The sequence below is a fragment of the Sander lucioperca genome, chromosome 23, assembly GCF_008315115.2.
Source record: "Sander lucioperca isolate FBNREF2018 chromosome 23, SLUC_FBN_1.2, whole genome shotgun sequence".
In the NCBI taxonomy this organism is placed as follows: domain Eukaryota; kingdom Metazoa; phylum Chordata; class Actinopteri; order Perciformes; family Percidae; genus Sander; species Sander lucioperca.
In genome coordinates this window covers 18,950,369-18,973,258 of record NC_050195.1, presented here as the reverse complement: position 1 = coordinate 18,973,258, position 22,890 = coordinate 18,950,369, and the positions used below count along the sequence as shown (strand labels likewise).

General features: G+C 41.5%; 3 protein-coding genes across 10 annotated transcripts; 1 reads left to right on the top strand and 2 right to left on the bottom strand.

Moving 5' to 3' along the window:
* The first annotated feature begins 105 nt into the window (after positions 1-105).
* On the top strand, positions 106-5,564 carry si:ch73-174h16.4 (leucine-rich repeat-containing protein 14). The gene is made up of 3 exons (XM_031292942.2): positions 106-1,080; positions 2,512-3,363; positions 4,008-5,564. The coding sequence occupies exons 1-3, from the start codon at positions 803-805 to the stop codon at positions 4,573-4,575; spliced, it is 1,698 nt and encodes a 565-aa protein (XP_031148802.1). The 5' UTR covers positions 106-802; the 3' UTR covers positions 4,576-5,564.
* Positions 4,808-12,996, bottom strand: wdr97 (WD repeat domain 97). 4 transcript variants are annotated; one of them, XM_035997982.1, is made up of 22 exons: positions 12,910-12,996; positions 11,954-12,179; positions 11,288-11,865; positions 11,077-11,198; positions 10,439-10,989; positions 10,269-10,354; positions 10,027-10,175; positions 9,718-9,951; positions 9,518-9,608; positions 9,280-9,412; positions 9,096-9,172; positions 8,925-9,012; positions 8,639-8,797; positions 8,152-8,289; positions 7,823-7,936; positions 7,497-7,727; positions 7,216-7,410; positions 7,008-7,129; positions 6,593-6,761; positions 6,085-6,257; positions 5,930-5,994; positions 4,808-5,845 (listed from the first exon to the last, which is right to left on the bottom strand). In XM_035997982.1, exons 2-22 carry the CDS (start codon positions 12,104-12,106, stop codon positions 5,664-5,666), a joined length of 3,810 nt encoding a protein of 1,269 aa, XP_035853875.1. In that variant the 5' UTR covers positions 12,107-12,179; positions 12,910-12,996; the 3' UTR covers positions 4,808-5,663. The 4 variants fall into 4 exon arrangements, with proteins under 4 accessions (XP_035853875.1, XP_031148800.1, XP_035853874.1 ...); XM_031292940.2 differs by having other exon boundaries at positions 10,269-10,989; XM_035997981.1 differs by having other exon boundaries at positions 5,930-5,991; positions 10,269-10,989.
* Positions 12,997-13,091: 95 nt separating this feature from the next.
* Positions 13,092-22,843, bottom strand: dync2i1 (dynein 2 intermediate chain 1). 5 transcript variants are annotated; one of them, XM_031292911.2, is made up of 24 exons: positions 22,655-22,843; positions 22,361-22,414; positions 21,582-22,248; positions 21,436-21,500; positions 21,043-21,270; positions 20,880-20,945; positions 20,420-20,470; positions 20,314-20,319; positions 19,957-20,188; positions 19,701-19,803; positions 19,394-19,523; positions 19,152-19,263; positions 18,972-19,060; positions 18,738-18,867; positions 18,361-18,533; positions 17,825-17,987; positions 16,465-16,578; positions 16,276-16,337; positions 15,372-15,423; positions 14,999-15,059; positions 14,584-14,683; positions 14,324-14,455; positions 13,743-13,966; positions 13,092-13,646 (listed from the first exon to the last, which is right to left on the bottom strand). In XM_031292911.2, the coding sequence occupies exons 1-24, from the start codon at positions 22,667-22,669 to the stop codon at positions 13,475-13,477; spliced, it is 3,201 nt and encodes a 1,066-aa protein (XP_031148771.1). In that variant the 5' UTR covers positions 22,670-22,843; the 3' UTR covers positions 13,092-13,474. The 5 variants fall into 5 exon arrangements, with proteins under 5 accessions (XP_031148771.1, XP_031148773.1, XP_031148774.1 ...); XM_031292913.2 differs by lacking the exon at positions 20,314-20,319; XM_031292914.2 differs by lacking the exon at positions 20,880-20,945.
* Between the last annotated feature and the right edge of the window lie 47 nt (positions 22,844-22,890).

Here is a 22,890-nt window from a genome sequence, read left to right as displayed (position 1 = left end):
ACATAACTATAATTTTCTTAATTTTACTTGAGTAAAGGCGATATAGCTACAGAAGTCCCTTCAGGGTCCTGTTGTTATAGTCATAGTATATCCATAATAACACCTAATGAAGGTTAAGGGCTGAGGGCTAAACTTGCCAGCTATGGCAGCTGCCTCAACATGTCTAATAGCAAAGTTGAACCTCATGTTTTCATCAGTCACAAGCATTATCTTCTTATATAGTCTATGTCTCGTTTGGAGGGATATAAACCCCTAAATGTACAGAGTACATTCATTTAACAGCACTGGGTGGTGGTAAAACCTCTAAATAACGCTTTTATGGAAAATAACTGTACACAATCAAGAATAAACGAGTCCAAAAAACAAGTGCACATATTAAATTGTGTTCATCTATCCAATCTATGCTTAAATGTCTACAGTCATGACGTCTCGCCTTTACGTGCTGCGTCACTGGCATGCGTCAGTCTAAAATGTAAACACTCCTCGCGATCCAGCAGCAGCTTCCTCAGTGATAGTTTGTCGAGTTAGCTAACGTGATGTTTCCGCGTTTAATATTTTACCAGCGAAAGGTCACCAGCTTAGTTTATTACTGTAAATAATCCAAGTAGATCAGATGATGTTCTAAATTCTTTTTTGGGGCTTTACAAGACCGCATCAAATTACTGTCGTTAAGTTAATATTAGCTAGTTTCAGCTAGCTAGCCCCGGACGTGCAAAGCCTGCTTCCTTGCAAAGGAATTACACTCAGCATTATTTCGGCTGCTATATTTTTATGCTAAAAGCTCACCCTTCTTTGTGCTGTTATGGTGCTTTCATTGGTAAGCCTTTGTGCCAAGGAGGTGGTGAGTGACCACAGTTCGTCGCCCTGCTGGCTGAGGTGGGTGCCCAGGGAGCTGTACAGACCGCTGCTGGAGGCCTCTTTCGCCAGCTGCAGACCGCTGGCTGTTGGTGAACTGGTGCAGAGGTGGCCTGAACGCACACTGCGTGTCGGCAGACGCAGGAAACAAGGGCAAACCGGGCCAAATCGACTCTGCATCCAAGCTCTGTTACTTGCAGTCGTCAGAGGACTGTCGGACAAAAGGTAAGAAGTAGTTTCTTATTCTAGCTACAGTGATTGGATCAGTGGCGTTTCTAGGACTTGAGGAGGTTCGGAGCTTAGCACGGACCCATTAAAATAAACTGAATGCAATGCAAAACTGCGATTGGCTTGCCCAGCTTGTTAATAGCCAGTGCATGTTCATTTTAGCTTCCAGTTTGTAGATGTAAGTTAGATGGCACCAACATTTGGCCTAATTATAACTGGCCTGGCCTGGCAACCCAAAGGCCAAGGTTTTGTTTCCAGATCTGTGTGGCGACTTTTGAGCATTAAACACTTTTTATGTACCTATTTATACCTTTTTCTGAATCAATATGCTGGAAATATCTTTATTGAAAGGGAAACTTAGATTACAATACAAATGTAAAAACATAATGGAAGATATTGCAGTCAGGCATTCTGTATTGCTTTCAACTATTTATTCTCCTTTGGATCGACTTTTCTAATTCTGAGTCAGCACACATGTAGCCTATAATTTACTCTTCCCTTCGCTTTTGCATCTTTTGTTGGGAAAGTGTGTGAAATGTGCATATGACAATTATTCACCTCAATGATACATTCATTTATTTTAATTTATGAATAAACCCCTGGACTGTAATATTTAAGATGTTTGAGCAAAATGTCTGCTCATGTCCAAAACTTTGTGCACATTCAAAATATAACTCATCCCATCTGTGTTCTCTGACAGTTGGAGGAGTTGTGATATTTTGAGAAAAATAAAGTTTAGAAGTTTTAGAATAAAGTCACTATGTTTTAGAAAATAATCTAGCTGCACCACAGTCTGCTGTGCATTACGTGATTGCTCTGCTGATTTGGTAGATGTCAGACCGTCTGAGAGACACAGAGCCCCGTTTGGGTCTCTGGTCTCTGAATGAGACAAAGTTTAGGGAAGTGGCTGTACGCTGCTCTACATCGGAGGTGGAAACCCGAAACTACGGCAGAAATACACGGAGCACAAACGCGACACATCTGCCGCGGCATGTTGACAGCAGAGCGCGTCCTTTATAAACCTGTAGCTGCACAGCTTTCTACAGCCAGAGTGGACACTAAGCGACGCACAGGTCTGCTTCAGAGCTCCGTGTGTTTGAGTCTGAACGTAGACTATAAACGTCACGTCACAGGAACTTCACACTAGTACATAATACATTAGTATTGCGCTCCTAAACTTTGTGTTAATGGCATCAATGTATTAGACTGATGGATGCAGTTTGTGCAAAGCCAAAGCACAATTAAATAAGGCAACTTATGATTCCGGGGGTTTACATAGGCTATTGTCCGGTTTCATATTTGTCAGTCAACCTTTCAAAATACATTCAGGGCTACACTCAAAACATTCGGCAAAATCGGCTGACGTCGCATCTGGAATGGATCATGTTCTGTCATCTGTGAGTGACATTTACCATTCCTCTTTCCTAGGTGTGCCCTGCATGTACTGGACCTCTGTGGACTGCAAGGAGATGAAGGAGGGATGGGAGACCCCATGGGAGGATGGTCTCTGACTGTAGCTCTCTGCACCATGGTTGTTCAGGCCAGAGCTGGAGCACAGAGGGCACAGCGGGAGAGGAAAAGGTTCTCAGCTCTGGAGAGAGAAACGGATGTGAAAAGAGAGAGGGGACAGCGGAAGAGAGGGAAGGAAACAAATGGCGATGATGAGACAAGCACAGATAATACGGAGCTGGGGGGAAATGACAGAGAGAGGATGGGATCATGTGGGGTTCTGGGCGAAGAGGAGCTGATTAAAGGTGTCAGGAGGAGGATGGAGATAGAGAGGAAAAGAGAGATTGCCATGACAGGTTTAGGTGGCAGTAGTATAAATGAGACTGAAGAAAAAGATGTAAACAGTGATGTGTTGGTGCATGTAAGAGCTGATCTTTTTGTAAATGCTCGCTCTTGGGAGCGTGTTCGCGGGGCTCTGAGTTCAGTGGGACCCCTCAAGCTTCAGTGCAGATACCTACGTGTGGAAGAGATTTCAGTATCTAGTATCAGGACTCTGCTAGGCATGCTGCCTCGCCAGGGTCTTCTGGGCATTGATGTTCGCTACAGCAGCCTCGGGGTGGCTGGCTTGGCTGAGCTGCTGCCTCTGCTCTCCACCTTCCCTGCACTGAACTCTCTTCGCTTGCACTACTGTAACTTGGATTTTCGCGGCGACCAGCCTGGCCAGGAAGAGGCCCTGAGAGACTTGTCTCAGGGTCTGACACAGCTGCAGGAACTGCGACGCCTCAGCCTCACAGCGCTGCGCCTGCCTGGACAACTCCGTGTGCTACTTAGGTATGGCGTGATCCTCCATTACGTGCATGCTGTCCTGTAACTTTGTACCTACACCCTGAGCCTAGTAAATAACACTGTCAGTTTTTTTTAGTTTTTTTTTTTTTTTTTTTTAGATTTGTCCAACCTTCGATTTAGGAAATGGAAAGGCAATATATCAATCTCTAATGGAGCTGAAACAAATAGTTGAAATAGTTGATTAGTCATTTAGTTATTTGGTGTACATTAATTAGAAGTGCCAACACAAAACTTTTTTTAACCTTGCAAATTTAGGATTTGCAGCTTTTGTTTGTTTTATTTGACAGTACACTGAATATTTAGGATTGTTGCGGGACAAAAAAGACATTTGAAGAAACTACATTGGGTTTTAGAAAATTGTGATGGGCATTTTTCACCATTTCCTGACATTTGATAGATGTAATTTTTTTTATTTTATTTTTTATTTCAGTTTATTGAGAAAATAATCATCAGATTAATCCATAATGAAAACAATTAGTCGCAGCCCTAATCTCTCACTACTCATATCTAAAATGCACTTTTCAAACATTGGAGACCTACTTTATCTTTAATGTAAAGCAGATCTGCCCAAAGTAACAGTCATATTTAGAATGAGGTAATGAACAAAAAACAAACTTCTTTTGTTACAGCTCACTGCCTCAGCCTCTAGAGATACTGGAGCTACCATATTTGAGCCTGAGCCCTGCTGACCTCGCCTATCTGTCCTGCAGCCATCATGCCTCCACACTGCAGCAGCTGGATCTAAGCGAGAACCATCTAGATGAGAACACCCTGACCTCTATTCGCCGCCTCCTCTCCCAGGCTTCCAGTAGCCTGCAGCACCTCTCTTTAAGTGGCTGCGGCTTTACTGATGGCCTGCTGGGACTCTTGCTGCCCACACTGGGAGGCTGCAGGGCCCTCAAGAGCTTGGCTTTGGCCCTGAACCCACTCTCCATAGCAGGCCTCGTGGACCTGGTTAGGATGGCTGTGAGAATGCCCTCTCTCCGTCAGTTACTGTACCCCAACCCCCTGGAGGACTACCAGCCGGGCCTTCCTGACCTGCCCACCAGTGCTCAGCTCTTAGACTGGCCGCTGGATGAAGTCACAGACATCAACATTACCAGCAGCCAGCTCAACAGGGTGCTGATAGAGAGCGGGCGCACGGACCTCTTTCTGACATGCGACCTGCTCAATTATGACAAAGACTTGGTGGACTAGAGCAGAGGTGAAGGGGAAGGAAAGATGCTTTTTTTTTTTTGTTCGCTTGCCAACACATACCAGAGCAATGTACATATACCTGACAATGAAATTGTCACCCTAATAATGATGTAGTATTCAATTATCTGTTGTTTTTAACTTTACTTAATCACCATCAGTCTCATGTATGTTTCTCTTAAGGGTAGACAGAGTTAAGGGTGATGGAGGGGAAAGTCATTGTGTCACTGTGTTTTTTTTTTTTTATTGTTGGGAGATAAGGTTTCCTCCTCTGAAGGAACATTCACACGTTTTTAATATTTGTTTGCCAGACAAAAGGACACATGGAGGTGATTACATACAGTAACCTCTACTCCTTCGGGAGGCCAGTGATAAGCCATGCTTCAATATAATGGTGCTATACTACTTTAATAAGTTCACTTGTTGAATGTATAAATGAAATTGTTGCATATGCTGGTTTTGTACCAAAAAATACTTTGTGCTTTATAATCAGATTAACAAGACAGTTGGACTACAACTATTATCATCCTTCTGTTTGAAGCAGTACTTTTTTTAAACAAGGCACTCATTCATATTCAGTATCTGATCACTTATTACATGTGCATACTACGCGTCAACAACCAAAACTACAAGTTTGACAGTGGTTTCCTTTTACAGTGTGTGTTTGCTAAGTATTTGCATAATTGTTCCTTAAACAGGAAATGAATGTAACTGCAAAATATTTTATTTTAAATACATACCAATTATTTGAGTAATGTACTTTGTCTTTGTGCTTTTCTAATTGACATATTTGTCATACTGTATTTCTTGAATATCTGTTTTAAAATGTCAAGGATTGTGCTTTAATGTTTTCGTCCAACTTATATATATATCAAGTCAAAGGTAAAAAAATCATTACAGGAAATGCGTGTACCAAATCACCCTCGTACCACATGAATGCATTTACATACTGTCAGTCACAAAATAAATCAGTCAAAAATCTTTGAAGAAAAGTTTTAAGAGTTATTTAATTGTCAAAAATAATGAACATATTTCAAACTGTTTGTTATGGCTCATCCGGTGTTAATGGGAGTGATGCAGACTAAAAGGCATCATCTGTAGTACTCTACGTAGGACTGCTGTTGAATGAAGTAGCGGCGAGGTGAGGCCTTCACCCAGTCCTTGTCCGAGTAGATGTGAAAGGGGCAAAGAGTGACCCGCGATAATGGCAAAGAGATGAAATTGGGAAAGTGCATGAGGAAGGGGCGGCTTCTCAGGGGAGGAAGAATTAAACCTGAATAAAAAGAGTGCATTAAATGTTATATACTAGTTCAATTCTATAATCCAAAGTTGTTGCTAAAGTACAGTGAAATCTTACCTGGTGGACGCCATATCCTGGCCATGCTGTAAGTCTCTCCTAAACGAAGGATTGGTTTAGAACTACTACAGAAAGAAACACAGAACATTAAAATATTGTCGTAGACAACCTTTCGCAGAGGAAATGACAATATGTACCGTATGACTTTTACATACCAGTCATATAGGGGCAAAAGAACAGTCCTTTTGGGACCAGTAGGTGCAACATATCGGGCCTTTCTGTACTCCTCTTTTTGGACACAGCAGAAATAATTCAGCACATCCACCATGCTGAAGGTTGATGGCTTCCACTTTGCTGTACTCCTAAGGTACAGTAACCTATTATGTTCCTGGTGGCATGGAAAGAGAGAGGGAGAGCAGTTAATCACTTAACACGAGACCAGTGGCCATGCTAGTCAACAACACTGCCATAGGCTCTCATGCATTCCTTATTTAGAGGAGTTTAGGTCACAGTGAAGGCCATCAGAAGCAGTGGAGAGCTGATTCAAAGAGAGAAAGCCTCTCAGCTTTCAAACACCTGTTCTGTCCTTTTTGTCATACTCTAAAAATACTCACTGCTAGATGGTGATAATGAATGTAAGAGATGTTTTTTTTTTTTTTTTCTTTCTAAAATTAAAACAAGAATTGACAGATAGAGAGATTAAATGAAACATGTATTTGTTACTTTGTATTTAGAGATCCATAACTCCAGCCACGAGTCTGCTTTGTCATGGAGGCTCTTCCAGATGTCCGACGGGTCCTGCAGCTCCGAGTCCCAGCTCTCCAGCTCTGGCAACAACCACTGCTCAGCCTCATTTACAGCTAATGCAGTCAGCATGCGCAGCAGTGTTTCTCTATTGACAGGACAACAAGATAATTAAAACTTTTAGTCAGTTTAGAAAGTTATTAATTACACTCAGAACATTACAGTTTCTTAGATTAAACCTGCAATAATGTTTTGCAACTTGGGGGGAGTGGAAACAAGTTGTCATTTGCATTCATACATACATACAAATATTAAATATAGCATAAAGCTTTAAATATAAGCGTTAGGATGCCTGAATTGTCATCGATTGTTATTCTAACATTGATGGACTCACCGGAGACCCAGTTTTTTAAAAGCCAGAAGTGTGAGAAGCTTTTTCACAAGCTCATATCTGGCAGACCTAAGACGCACCAGTAGATTCAGCGTTTCAACAAGCACGACCCGTTGCGCAGGTGACTGAAACACACACCGAAAAAAAAACATTAAACACATCTACTTCTTAAAATGCACTTACGGCAATCTTGATGCTGAATATACAGTACCATGTGAGGTCTCACAAACCCGGGCACCAGGTCAATGAGGCCTTGGTAAAACTCGTCTGTATTCTGTAAGAGTCCCTGGCTGCGTAGTTCCTGCAGCGCAACAAGGATCTCTATCTTAGACGTAGCGCTGCAGTTGTTTAGACGGCCCAGCAGCTGCAAGGAGAAGTCTTCTGGAGACAGGGTGCTTGGGATGCACTGCACACAAACAAGATCTGAACGTTTGTGCCATTGTGCATGATATAACTGCATGGTTAATGGCAGATAAAGATGCTTGGCATTACCTTTTGATCAGGATACAGGTCTTTAAACCAGCCTGCATTTGCAAACTGCTGGAGAAACGTTGGCACCTCAGGGGTGGGTTCCCGCGTTGGGGGTGGGCGTGGGGGTGGCGGTGGGCATGGGGGTGGGGATGGAGGTGGTTGTGGGCGTGGTGGTGGTGGTGGTGGTGTTGTGGTCTTTGGACGGGGAGGAGGTGGTTTGGGTTGCTCTATTGGTGAAATTATCTCTGGAGGCTACAGGGGCAAGCACAGATATGCACATAGATGCATACAGTTAGTATTATGCATTCTTTTGGTCTCTGTAAAATAAACACAATACATGCTCTTACCTCTTCATACTTCTCCACTATGACAGGTTTCTTGGGTAGGACTTTGTCAACAGGCCTTGGCTTGACTTTTTTCGGGGTCTTTGGTTTGGAGCTCTTTGTTGGAGCCTTTTCCTCCTGAAGTTAGAGAAACAGATCAAAACTTAGCTTCTTTTCGGCTACTATTTTATTCAGCTGGCTGAATATAACAACACATTTCTCTGTCAATTACTGTACATGTAAACTTACGTTACATTATCTTATAAAACTGTGAACTCTACTGTAAAAGTTTGCAACAAAATTCTAAAATGACTGAGAAAAAAGGTTTAGCGCATCATGGTAACAGTTTTTACCTTTTCTTTCTCCACATTCACAGGAATCTTTAATTTAGCATCAATGTGGACTTTCTTCTGTAAGGTAGGGAGGTTACAGGGCTTGTCGTCATATGGTATCTCAAGTTTATCTGGGTCAAAGGTGTCGCCCAAATCAACCTGAAAACACAGAAATTACCTCATTAATGACACATCTCTCTCTCTGAATAATAACCATAAAATAGCCGATTTCTGAAAAAAAAGTACTACCACATTCTCATCATGCAGATGCTACTTTAAGAAATATGGCGATTTTTTGAGAAAGACGCTTGTAGATTAATATTGTGTTTGGACTATCCAGACATGACCGTTCCATTAAACCTTTAAGCTGATGAGCTAGCTTCAGACTGCCACAGTGTGTTAAGGGAAGGGTAAAAGCTATAAAGCTATGAAAAAATATTTGCCAAAAGTCTGTGTATGCTTGGACAGGAAGCAGGTAAAATGAGTGGGGAAAGGAAGATAAAGAAACCTTAATATTGGGGGGCAACCCATATATTATCTTCATGTAGCGATCAAAAGCCTCTTTCTTGGTTGCCGTTGTACTGGGCGGCTTCCCTTTTCGGCATTTTACTGAGCCTCGTAGGAGTGCAGCTAGGTCCATGTTCGAGGTCACTGAGCTTACATACTCCTGGAAGAAGACAGACGGAGAAGATAATCTAGGTATTTGAATACAGTTTTCAATGTGCCATTGACATGCATTGTCTTAAAACATCAAAAATTCACACACACACACACACACACACACACACACACACCTTCTGTCTCCACTTGTCTTCGGTCAATAACAAATTGCTGGTGATGGATGGCAATTCCTTTTCCTCATCTTTGTCTGTGCTTGCATTCCTGTTTGCACCAATGTTGCTCATAGTTTATCAGGGCTTTGTTTTAGATTATGTTTTTATGAAGTATGTATGAGTAAATCTTACTTTATTTTTCTGGAATTTTCTTGATTCTCGATGATAGGCATGTCAGGAAGGGGCTCAGCACAATAAGTGTAAAGGAGCTGTGAAAATAAAATGGGATTAAATGGGTTTATATTTTGCAGATTTTGTTAAAATGTCTAAATTACCCCCACACATCCATCAGACGCACTGTAAACTGACTAGTTACCATTTGTTGAAAGTTGTGTGGCAAGAACTTTGCGCAATTCATCCTGTACAGATCCCCTCCGATGCCAAGAAACAGTTCCCCTCCAAACCCACTGTAAGCCAGACACTCAGGCACTGCATTCAGCTGCAGCATCCTGGAGGGGTCACAGATACACAAATAGACATACATTACTGAATTACTGCATGCTTTTCACATATACTGTATTGCAGGAGATCAGTGGCAGGTAATGAGCTCCAACCTGATGAGGTGATTCTCCTCATTCCAGATACACACTAACCCATCTAGACTGCTGGAGACAAACACCTCCAGATCAGGACACACACACAACCCTGCAAGAGCAAACACCCAGTCACTCACTCACACACATACGAACAACACAACGCCATCTACAACAGACAATCGATTCAGTAGGAACACAAACAAATACGTTTGGGTGACCTGTGAAGGGGTCTGAATGTCCCTCCTTGGGTGGGCACTTTTGGCTCTGGTTGAGTAGGTTAAAGTGCCTCAGGTTGTAGGTGCCACTGTTGGGCTCTTGAAAGGTCAGGGCCAGCTTGGGCCCTAGTGCTGCCAGGTAGACTGGAGACTGGCCACAGTGCAGGCTCAGCTGTTGGGTGAGACACTCCTGGACGTAGGGGTTAACTTTCCACACCACCACTGTCATGTCCTCACCTTATGGATTGGGGTAAAGTTGTTAAGTCATAACTTACAAGTATACAAAGGCATCACAGTTGCATTGGGAAATACCTGTGGAGAGGAGGTAACCGTTCTCAGGATACACCTGCAATGCGGTGACTCTCTGGCCATTGTGTGCTGGCATCCTTTGCAAGACCTTCCCATTATCAATTTTCAGAACACTCACACAGCCTCCACTTTGGCCGAGAATGATCAAAAACCTGTCAAGTACAATCACGTTTGCTGAAATTAAGATACTTTAGCCCCATAGTATATTTACATAAATTTTATTTAAAAGCAGACAAAATGCTCACCTATTCTTGGCATCATCAAGAGCTGCCTCATTCCTGTGACTGCATCCTCTTCTCTCCTGCAAACTCCTCCACTCCTCTAAAGCTCCCTGTGTTTCAGCCAAATAACTGTAGAGTATCAGGCAGAAAGCCGGGCCAGGGATCGGCAGATTCTGGGCGTCATCCTCAGTCACATGGTCCGTGTTCTTCCAGGGCCCCTGGCCTCTCCTCTTCCACTCTTTCATCAAAGTGATTGGATTAGTGAGTGTGTTGGCTTGGAGCACCGTACCTGTGTCAGTCAGAGCCAACAGAATCTCTTTTTGCAGGCAGTAGTCAGCACACAAAATCGTCTGCTCTGCCTTGAATGAAGTCAACACTGCTCCTGTTTCTGCAGCCACAAGCATGATATCACTGTAACCACTCACACAGAGGACTCGTGTAGGGTAAGGAGCAGGAAAGGGGGAGGCTAGGATTTGTCTCAGTGGGGCTCCTTCATCCCCTTTGAGTTTACAGTGAAGGGTGTACAAGGTTCTGAAGGTCCAGACGTCAACTCCCTGTTGAGAGAAGGAGAAGAAGGTATCTCCCTTTTTAGTGCCACCTATGCATAACGCAGGGTTTTTCTGCTCTGTGTGGACACACTCGACCACGTCGCCCTTTTCCACGTTCCAGCAACGGATCGTACAATCTACAGAGGCTGATAACAGCATGCCTAATGCAGAGCAGTAGTACAGAGAGTTCACCATACCTAGACACAAATAAAACAGAAAATGTCAACATGATGTTTAATCATAAAGAGGGACAAACAAAATTTGGATAGACATTTTTGCTTTACCATTATGTCCTACAAAAGCCACACGAAGTTCCCAATCTGGACCCCATATTCTAATGGAGAGCTCTTGAGATGCAGTGATCAAACAGTCCAGTTGAGAGCAGTACACCATTGCAGTGATATCTCTGTAAAACATAACTTGTTAATCTTTATGCTAAAAAATTCAAATTCCACCAATCACAGTCTGATTCACATCATATGTACCCATACACACCGTGAGCAGAGATCCCTCTTGTGCTCCAAAACCTTCCCAGCATCGAGGTCGACCAACGTCACGACCTGCCCGCACACAACAAAGGCTCTGTGGGGCCTGTCAGATCGTGGGGGAGCCAACGCCATTTGAGTGAAAGTGCTGTGCTGCAGCTCCTCCTGTATCTTCACCTTACACCTCATGAGCATCACGGACCACACACACACGTTCCCCTCACCTGCAGTCACCAACTCTGTGGAGTGCTCTGCTGCCTGACACACACGTATGTCCAGGGCATCGTGAGCAGCATCCATGGAGCGTAACTCACTATCCAGAAGTGTGAAGACAGGCCCTGGGCCCCAACCCACCAGAGAGCCTGGGATCTTTGTGGCAGTCAGGCCCATGAAAGGGAGTTGTGCTAAGGAAGTCTGCTTGTTGCCATCAGCTTTGTAAAGGCAAACTGTGTTGTCTGAATGGAGGCTAATGAATGCTGCAGCAGCTTCAGAATACATCATAAAACGCACAGGGCTGTCACAGGAGAAATGCTGTAGGCGATGAAGACCATGAGTAAACACATGCTGCTTGCTTTCAGAGTGTTTTACCTAGAGTCAGACGAAGAGAAAGCATATAAGGTGTGTAAAATGTCTGAAAGTGCACAAAGCTAGTATGCATCATGTTGACATGGTCTACCTTGCCTGTAGCTTGCTTCACGTCCTGCTTGAACAAATTCTGCTTTCCAAGCGTCCTTCCGTTTGATGCCCCATGCTCTTGAGACAAGAGCCTCAGGGTGGGACTGGGGACGAGTACTGTTGTTGTTCTCATCTCCTCTCCTGGGGCCACCATCTACTGACCTTTTGCACTTTTTGCCACAATTCTTTTTTGCTGGTGGCTATGTGACATTTACTTGCGCAGGGCACTAACAAACAAAAAAACAAATTATATATATCATTTTCTTGTTTAGTAGTTAACAAAATGTAACATGCTATAAATACACAAATCGCATCAGTGCCTGGCAAACTATCTGCAATTTCTGCTTTATTTGGAGTCACACTGCTAAAATCAAATAGATTGAAAGTAGCCTTTGTAATTATTTAGGTATAGAAGCCTGATTGTAATCATCACATCATTCTTGGATTAGGGACATATTCTTTTTTAACTGGGGAAAAAAATAGATACACAGTAAAGTGTCATCTGCCAGTTCTAGGAAAACAAGGGGACCATCTTTTTCCAATTTTCTTTCATCTGTTCTGTTTTATACAATTTTAATGTTACTGGTTGCCTATTATCTCTTTGGAAATTCAACAAATAGCCTAGCTAAAGTTAATGCAAATTAGTAATACAGGCAAATATTAGGTACAGTAATTAAAAGGTGAAAAAAAAACACGGTTTCAAGTCAGTATCATAAGACATCCAAAATAACTCATCTTCAGCTAGCTACCCCTTTAGCTAAAGAATAGCTAGCTAGCTAAATCAGTTTGTTTTTAGGTCATCTATAAAGTTGAAGATTTAGCTATAGCGCAAGGTGCTTAAACTAAGTTAAACTTGTGTTTAACTAGTAGCTATAGTAGCTGGAATACAGCAGTAGATCTATGCTTTACACAAAGTTAAGTTAATTTAGCTAAAAACAATAATCAAAGCTAGCATACCTGTGCTAAAAGTTTGTACTCTGGGGTCCCAGCGTCGAAGGGCTACGTCTTTATTGCTAGGCAACCGGTCGCTCGGCTACATCCATGGCAGCAGGTCGCACAACTTTAACTTCAAGCAGCAAAATGGTGTCTCAGAAAATGTTTTTTTCTGAATTAAATAAATTAAATAAAACACAGGGCTGTACCGTTGAGGACACATACAGATATAGTCAGTTTATTGTATAAAAGTCAAGTTGTTGATACAAATATATACATCAACACGCATTTACAATATATGTTTCTTATAATGTATTAATGGAGGATATTAATTGATATTGTGGCCCCTGTAGAGGAAAATTGGTATTCTGCAACATTCTTCTAATAGCTATATAAAATTGTCTACATGGAAAAACTGAACACACTTTAAATTAAATATGACATAGATACAAAGTGACTGTAACAAAAAAAGATTTATAAATTGATCTTTACGCTCTTCCAGAGTTTTAAAAGTAAATCTTTTGAATGAACACACACACACACACACACACACACACACATCAGTCCACATGCAGCTATACAAGAAGTTTCAGAAGGCTTCAGCCATAACACTTTCCAACTTATCCTCTTCTGCAGTAATGGCCACAGTAAAATGTCTTTTGAAATACTGCATTTCTATATTTCCTGATTCGTGTGCCAGTGCTATTCCTGAATATGTGTTTTGTTGTCCTGAGTCTCCAAACACAGCCATGGCTGTCACCCTGAGAAGACAGCAGGAAATGAACACCACATATCAATATTACAAATCTAATATCACTCAATATCATCAATCCTCCCTCATGTCTGTCTGGTGTTACCTGTCAGAGTCCATCCTTTCGGTGACTACAGGCTCGCTGTCATTCTTCAGCAGGTCCCATATGTGGAGGTTAGAGGCTGCATCGAGCACACAGAAGACTGTTGGTCTGGTTTGGGTCCACTGCAGTGAAACCACTGGTTCGCCAGCTGTACTGTTCTTCCACTCTGCCACAGGCTGCTCATGACTGACTGCATGCAGCCTGATGCTGCCATCCCCACAACCCACCTGGAATAAGGACAGGGACATATCATATAGTATATTATTGTTTTAACTTATCGCTTATATTCAGTATATTTATATGATGTTCTTATTAGCAAAGCATTTGTTGCAATAGCAAAAAAGTTAACTCCAATTGCAATCTCTGGAATGAATTATAATCAAATCAAAAATAAGAGCAGTTTCCATTCTTTTGTGCACAACATTAAATCGTTGCAAGGCACTGATGTGTAACCACTGCCCCTGTTCTTTATAATTTTCATGGAGGCAAAAAAAATAGATTTTCTAATATGGTGGGAAAACAAACAAACAACAAAAGTCATTTTTATGTAAAAAAAAAATAAAATAAATAAAAATCACTCTCACCAAGAACAAGTGTTGCCTGAAGGGAGAGAAGTGGATTGAGGTGATATCAACAGGTCGGACTCCGGCCTCCTGAAACCTGTAAAACTTCGGTGGAGCCTTCAAACCGTGACTTGTTTCATGATTGACCAGACCCTGACAGAAATTATACACTATTAAAAATGACACAGAACAAGTGTAGGGCATTGGGATAGTAATATTTCCAAATCTTAATTAATTTGGGTTAATTTGAATGACACTGTGGCAGGCAAGATAATGCTCACCATATTGGTGCCGATAAAGAAATGATTGGAGTCTGTTGGAAGGAATTTGAAATGAAGTGTCTGTAACGGCCCTGTTTTCGCTGCATCTCGTGGCGATACCCTGAGAGACAGACCGACCAAGAGAGGGGGAAATATGCCAAACTGGATGTCAAAGGTTACCACATTCATAAAAACAAAACTGTGCAGTGGAACAGTGGAACAGTGGAACACGACACCTCATCACATTCACACTCCACATATATGACCGCAGATATGTTCCCATCAAATGTTAAGGCGACAAAAACAACAGCCCACAGTACTTAACAAACAAGATCGTATGACCACGACAGAGCAGCTGTTTTCCGCTGGGCAAAAGGGTATTTTGAGCCTATTAGTTGTCAGTGACGGATGATCACAAGCTATTTATCAATCTCACCTCTCAGCAGTTAGGAGTTGGGAGCTGTGAAGTAACTTTACTTTGCCGCCGGGCCTGAGCCCTGCATGAGAGAACGAGAGAGAGAGAGAGAGAGAGAGAGAGAGAGAGAGAGAGAGAGAGAGAGAGAGAGAGAGAGAGAGAGAGAGAGAGAGAGAGAGAGAGACAGAGAGAAATACACTTTATGCTAGCAGATCTTTGTTGTTTTCATTTTGGTTTTTATTTCACACTTTGGCAATGTAAACATCTGTTTCCCATGCCAATAAAGCCCCTTTGAATTGAATTGAGAGAGAGACTGAAGCTGGTACCACATGTGTGAGAAAGCCGCGTATGTCCGTGGAAAAAGAGGGAGTGCTGTAAAACGTGACTGCCTTACCTAGATCTGTAGGAGAGCCTGCCTCGTTGGCTTTTGGGAGTTCCACTACCACCTAAAGGACACAAAGAGGAAATCATGCAAGTCCATCATCAGTCCATAACTTTGCTGTTTGTGTAGAGCGAGTTGAGAGTTTTCAAAGTCGCCCTGTCCACTTGTTTTTTAACACACTCAATATCTGCACATGAACAAATGGACAGAGAAAGAAAGAAGAAAGTTGATATTTGTTTGAATTGAACTGTGTCACACCTACTAATATTCTTTGTCTTACTTTATTTAGGCTATAATCATGTTGGCAGTTTTGAAACTACAGTTCTTATAATTTTGCCGAATGTAAATAAATAAGAGCCATATATATAATATATATATAAATAAGAATAATGTTGCCATGAAGTCAATGAGTCAGCTCTGGACTACAACTTTTTATATATATATTTTGGGAAATTGGCACCATTAAAAATATGACAAATTATTATCTACTAGCAGTTTCTGTTTGCAACATACCTGTACTCATTGTGATACTGATGAACTTTTGTTTTTGGAGATGGGGACCATCTTTCTAAGCAGATTTATGGTCATTTATTCGCAATAAATAAGATAATAAATCAGAGATAATGATATCATCGGGAAATGTAAGTCACACTGAATCTAAAAAACATGTGTATTGTGTACCTTCATGGCCTCCATGAGCTGCGTGTCACAGCCACTGCCTTTGGGGAGTGGGCCAAACTATAATAACCAACTTCTTGTTGTTTTTACACTGGCATGCACCTATCCTTTCACCTCACCAGTGCCTTCGCCTCACGACTCTCCCTCCGTTCCCCCCTCCCCTTCAACTCTCCCGCTACAGTTTGAAAACCTCTGGTGTAGAAAAGATATGTAGGATTTACTTTGTTTCCCAACTTACCCAGAAATTTAAAACCCCAATTTCATCCAGAGAAGCCAACTGGAATGACAATCCTGCCGACTCTGGATTATGAAACAGAATAGCCATTAAACATAAAGCCAACTGCGAATGACAGAAACATATGGCATATTTATAACGATGCACAAGATCTTCAATCAATGTGTTAACTGTGCCTATACCATTCCATACCTTCCTCAGATGCCAAAAGTGGGACCTCTGGCCTCAGCCCCCCTGCTACAGTGGAGGGGACAGCTTCTACAGACGTCACAGATGAGAAATGGCCTGAACCGGCCATCACTGCATCTGTGTTGACAAGGTGACGAAAGAGACGATGTCAGCACACACTCAATGAACCCCACTGCTATGTGAGAAAACAACCTCGGGAATTTAAGTGAGAGAAAGGAAATCGTCATATAGTACAGTAAATAAGGATGTTTGCCACTTATCGCCTGCTGACTTTTATTTTATTGCAGTGCAAAAAGTGAAATGCACAACAACAAAGATGACTGAGTGAAAGATCAAGGGGCTTTATACTCTCAAAATAAAGGCAGACAAAAAAAGCTCAGAAAACACATGCTTGGTGTAAGGTTGCAGGGAATTAGCATGACCAATGACATGGTATATTTACAGGCTTGACAAGCATTGATTTCAAGATAGGATTGATATTTTGCACACACTGCACAAAAACGTACAGCCTTCTTTTCCTTTCTGATATTCCTTCCTTATATTGTACATATTTGTTATAGTGTCTTTTACATATTTTTAATTGCAAATTTCTATTCTATATTATGTTCTTGGCTGTTGCAGTACTTTGCTCTAATGTTTATAGTTTATAATCTTTTTATGTTTATTGTATGTACCAAACACACCAAGGCAAATTCCGTGCAAGTGAAAATTACGTTAGCAATAAATCTCATTCTGCTACTGATTTCCGCAAAAATGCCTTAGAAGGTAACAATTTAATTAACAAATGGCTTAAATATTTTGTCTAGCTTCCGTTGGCAGTAATATTACTTGTTTTTGCAAAAACTGGCTGCAAAATTCCCATTGCTATTGCTCAAGACATCTGACTTTATGTAAAATTCATGTGGACCTTAAATGAATGAGTTATTTTTTTAGTGATAAATCTGTCCATTCATCCATCTATTTTTGCTGTTTATCCATGATTTTCTGTTATATACTGCTGGCAAGTACTGCCAAAAATATTTTACATACTTTGGCCAGTAGGACTGTAAGGTATTAAATTGCATTCTACTGTATGTGGTATTAAACATTTTAACTTGGTGAACCCTGCAAAACCTGGAGAAATCACACCTTCTTTATATAATAACAACATTTTAGGTATAGTGGAACAGAGAAGAAAGTAAAAGGAAAAGGCACACAAAACACAGGAAAATTATAATATGGGCATGAGTGAAATTGTTACATTTTTGGGAAAATCTCTGTTTCAAACTCTTTAGCACAAACAGGAATTCATCCGTGGTATTATCGTCTCAACAAGCCGTTGTCCGTGTATTAAAAAGGAATTGAGGTCTAAATTGTAACATACCAGTGGAGAAGGTAGGCTGTCGGAAAGTCCACTCATCCTCCCCTATCTTCAAACTGTAATGGTCACTAGTGTGCTCCCTCAGGTCCCACAGCACCACAGAGCCAACTGATGTGCCTGCAAACACCATTATGGCCTTTCCAGGGCTGAAGCAACAACACTGCACCTGCAGCAGTGAGCATTAAAAGGAGTTCCTGTCAGTGGCAGTGTGTAGTGTGGCAGTGTGTAGACATGTTTGTGGACGTTAGAGGTGAGGTGACTTTGGTTCCTTTACTAGTTATTGGCAGATTTTTGCTTTCAGGCCAAAAACAATTTTTTGGTGCATTGTAAGACTATCCTTTTTGAGATAATCATATAATGAAATATGGAGAATTACAATGCCATTTTGATTTTAATTGTTATATCAGAGAACAAGCAGAGCAACAAGGCCTGATGATTAATGTTTAATGTGTAGAACTTATTGAATCTGAGCAAATAAATACTAGCCTTGCTCATAGGTCACTAAACAAACAACTGAAAAAAGAACTTGAAAATGTCACCTCAGATTCGTAAACAAGGACTTTTTGAGGTCTGGACGGCTCCCAAATGTTCCAGATGCAGATGATGGTGCAGCTGTCGAGACGCACAGCACTGGGCTTCGTTGTAGGCCTGTGGACTGACATCATGGTATGCCTCTGGACCTGAGAGAAGTGCACCAGGCTGATGCGGCGACCTGCAATTTACGATCAAAAATGTTGCAAGCCGTGGGAAGAGCTGCCGGAGTAGTGTAATCACATACATGTATACAGCATATTGTGATCAGTTGCTATCCAAAAGGTACAACTAACAGATACAATACTAATGAGAACACAGTGGTTTGGCAGTACAATTAGTGTAAGAACAAAATCAATTTCTCTGGTTGTTGTGCATGCATTACCATAAAGAAAAGGCAACTTAGTGTTGAGCTGTAAACTTCCATCGCTGAAAGACAGCGTGTCTGTCTGAGACCTCAGCTTGCTCAGGGATTTTCTCTCAGCCCGATCCTCTTCCAACAGCACAACCATGACCTTGATTCAGTCACAAAAGATAACAGACGTTAGTTTTGGCCACAAAAAAAACTGAACTTAAAAAAATAAGTGTTACATTTTTAAAACTGTGTATGAGAGATAACCTGAGAGGCGGAGCGCAGAAACGCTGTCAGACGCCGTGAATCAAAGTTCATTTCACTTTTGTCTCGTGCTTCCTGGGAGAGGTTTGGATCTATCAAAAAAAAAAAAAACACCGTTATAGAACTCTACATGCAAACACTGACTTCATCTGAGAAAAATCCTTTTAGCAGGCTTTTCCTTACCCCCACAGGCTCCATTGTGCTCTGGAGGATGCTGCGTCCACTTCTCACACACCTCTATCTCCTCTGTCTGGATGTCCCTGTCTGCATTATCCTCATTACACTGAACATAAGCCTGACAAGGAAGAAGTTATTTAGACATGGACTATAGCTATTGTGTATAGGAAGCATAGAATTGTTTTCTTGTTGTCTTTTATTATTCGGTTACATGTATCTGTGTAAAGGAAAAGAGAACAAATACTGACCTGCTTAGTGTTCGCAGTTCCAAAGGTTCTGATATACATGTCATATTCATTAACAGGTGGCAAATCCAACAACGAGACTGTCATTGAGAAATCCAGATCAATTAAGCGAAGAAGCTCTGTACTGCGTTTCCTGAAGTCAGAAAAAAAAAACCACATTGAGGGTGCAATTAAAGAAACACATAGATGATAAATCCTTGCTCAAGATTCCAAGACAAAAGTGGCTCAAATCATAAAAATTAAGTCCTCATGAGTATTCAATCAAATTACAAACCATTTAATGTGAACATGTTTTTGCAAGTTTACTTACTTCTGTTTTGTGGCAACTTTCTTGCTGACTTCGCGCTGCTTTGCGGCCACAAAGTCGATAAACTTCCCACGTGGGGAGGCTCTACTCTGGCTATTTTCAGACCCTATTAACAGAGCAGCAAAGATGCATTAGACCCACTCTAATTCTTCAGATCAGACATGAAGAAACAAATCTGGGTCCACTGTAACATGCAATAACATGTCATTCTTTAGTTAAAACATGTTTTGGATTGATAAGACAGAAGAAAGAACTGTACCTCCGGACCATTTAGGCCTTTCTTCCTCCTTTTTGCTCGGAATTTGTCTGGACTGAGCTGTTCCGACTCTCTCGTTCTCTTCATCCATGGCTCTCTGAATTGCTTCGATTTCCTTTCTCTTTTGTTCTGTTAGTTCCTCCCTCTCTTCACCCACCTCTGGAGGCTGTGGCTCCTCCTCGTCCTCATCTTCATTTGCGCTCTCATCCATCTCCTCAAAATCCTCCTCATAATCCTTTCAACAGAGAAATCCCATAATTTATTACATACAATATGTTTAACGCAGAAATAAAGATGCTATGAGCACAAACTTTGTAATAATGAAAATGGATGCACTCGTAAAAGCGTCTGAATACTCACCAGTTTCTTTAATCGATTACAGCATGCAAAAGCAACACAAAATAGAAGTAAATGAATGTTAAAAAAAACATTATTATATTTCATAACTTAAAGCCTGTCTTATTACCTCAAAGTCATCTTCATATTCCTGGTCAGCCAAATCTTCATCATTGGAAACCTGCAAACGTTACACAAATGCACAAAGTAGAAAATATATTAAACACTTAAAAAAAAAAAGATGCAGAAATTCTTTGGGATGATGCAGCACTAAAGTGAAACTGAAGCTGAAAGTAGTGCAGAAGAAAAGGAGTGCATAGCATGCAGTACAGACAGCATATGGCTCACTAACCAAACAATAAAACACCAATTCACCTGCAATCAGTTCATTTTTTCAGTTTCAGCTCATAACTTCAAACAAGCAGCTGCAGCTTGAGCTGAAATGGGGTTTATTTTCATGCAAGCAACTGAAATGTAGCTGTGAGATTATACTGTTTATGTTTCAGCCAATTATCAATGAGAAAACACACACGGCTAAACTAAAAACAAAAGTCCCCAGAAATGCACAGCAAAGTAACCAAGCATCTTACAGGCTCCTCTGTTTCTCCTATATCGTTCACACCAGCTGTCTGGTGCTCAGACACCTTTGCTACATCCTGGATGATAAAAATGACACATGGAGGAAAAAAGCCATCATTAGGGAACCATAAACAGAAAATGGTTACAGTATAGGCAATTTATGGCCATACAAACCTCAGTTTTAGTCTCATGCTTATGACTTTTGTCAGATGCTGCTTTCTTGGAGATGGTCCCATCTCTGTGGTGATTTCTTTCTGGTTTCTCCTCCTCTCTGTGCCTTCTTTCTTTGTGTTTGTCCCGTTCTGCTCGATCTCTGTCACCCCCATGATGCCTGACCTCTTTACCTGACCCCTTCAAGTCTCGATTCTCCCTGGATTCGCTGTCATGCTTCCGCTTTTCATCCTAGAGAACAGCAAAAATCCACACCGGTAAAACGATTGTGACCAAAGGAACTACATTTACCCATACAAGTCACAAGTGAAATGCTCTACAGTTGTGGGAAATAGGAAAATTAATGAATCGATTCAAAGTGCAAAATAGTGATGAATATTATTGCAGGTTTCTTACATATCCTCTCTCTTTGGGTATCCTTTCTTTCTCCTCTCCATGTCTTCTCTGTTCTTCTTTGTGCTCTGAAATCAGAAATGTCCCCATACAGAAGTTATAATCCTGTGAATATGGCAGGTTATGTGTGCATACTGCTGTGGCCTTACCTCTTTCCTCCTTCACTTCCAAATGCTTTCTGTCTCCATGTCTCTCTCGTCTTTCTTTGTCATTCCTCTTGACTTGATATTCATCTTTGGGTCGCTCTCTCTCTCGATGCCGATCTCTCTTCTCTCTTTCAAGCTTTTCCATTCGATCTCTTTCTCCATCTCCACTTTCCTCGTGTCTCCGTCTCTCCCTCTCAGTCCTGTGCTCTCTGTTCCGTTCTTCTCTCCGCCTCTCCTTGTCTCTCTCTTCCCTCCTCTTGTCCTTGCCCTCCTCATTGCCTCTTTCTCTATCCCTTTCCCTCTCTTTATCTCTATGTCGTTCCTTGTCCCTCTCCTTTTCATGCTCCCTTTCTTTCCTCTTGTAATCATCATCGTACCTCTTTCCATCTACCAACTTGTCTCTTTCCCTTCTCTTCTCCCTATCCCTGTCATCTCTGCTATCCCTTTCCTTAACACCTCTCCTATCCAGAGAGCCCTCTTTCCGTCGATCTGCATATCTGTCTTTTTTGTCTTCATCTCTTCTCTCCCTGGTACTATCCCTGGGCTTGTCTCTCTCTCGTCTGGACTCCTTCTCTGGGTCTCTGCGGCGTCTCTCTATAGATTCACCAGCACGGTGCTTTCTCTCATTGTCATCTCGCTTCTTGACATAGTCATCACCTAGTCCTTCCTCCTAAAAAATAAGGAAATAAAACCATTTGTATTATTTCCGTGTAATGTTGTCTATTGATATAAATCGAGATTGAATCACCACCTTGTGCAATCCTAAACTCTCAAAAACTTACCCTGATGTGTCTTCTCAGGTCAGCTGGTCTCCATGTGTCTTCCTTGGTTATTTTCTAAATAAATACATTTTTTTACGTTCACTGGATGACCATATCAACGTTTATTCAAAGACAACATCAACATATTTTTATGACATCAAACCAAATCCATGCCAATCAGCAAGACAACTTTCATTTCCTAACTGACTAGCTAACGTTTGATAACTACCACAGCGTTCATGGTGATATTCTACTGAAAAATAACTTCCTATCTTTAGTCCGCATACGGTAAGGTTAACGGTAAAAAGCACTTACCTTGTCACTATGCATGTTCTCTTATGTTTTTATTGTTGAAGTCTTTCAAACGCCAAAAATCAACTCATATTTTTGTAATGACGCCGCCATGATGGTAAATCTCTTGTGCGCAAGCGTAGTTAGTCGAAACCATGGAGAACGCGTCACTTCAGCTTGACAACAGGCTTGCTAATCAACAGCAGAGCAATCACTGGGATCAACAGCAGTTGCCATGCCAACGGTCACTAACTTTATAA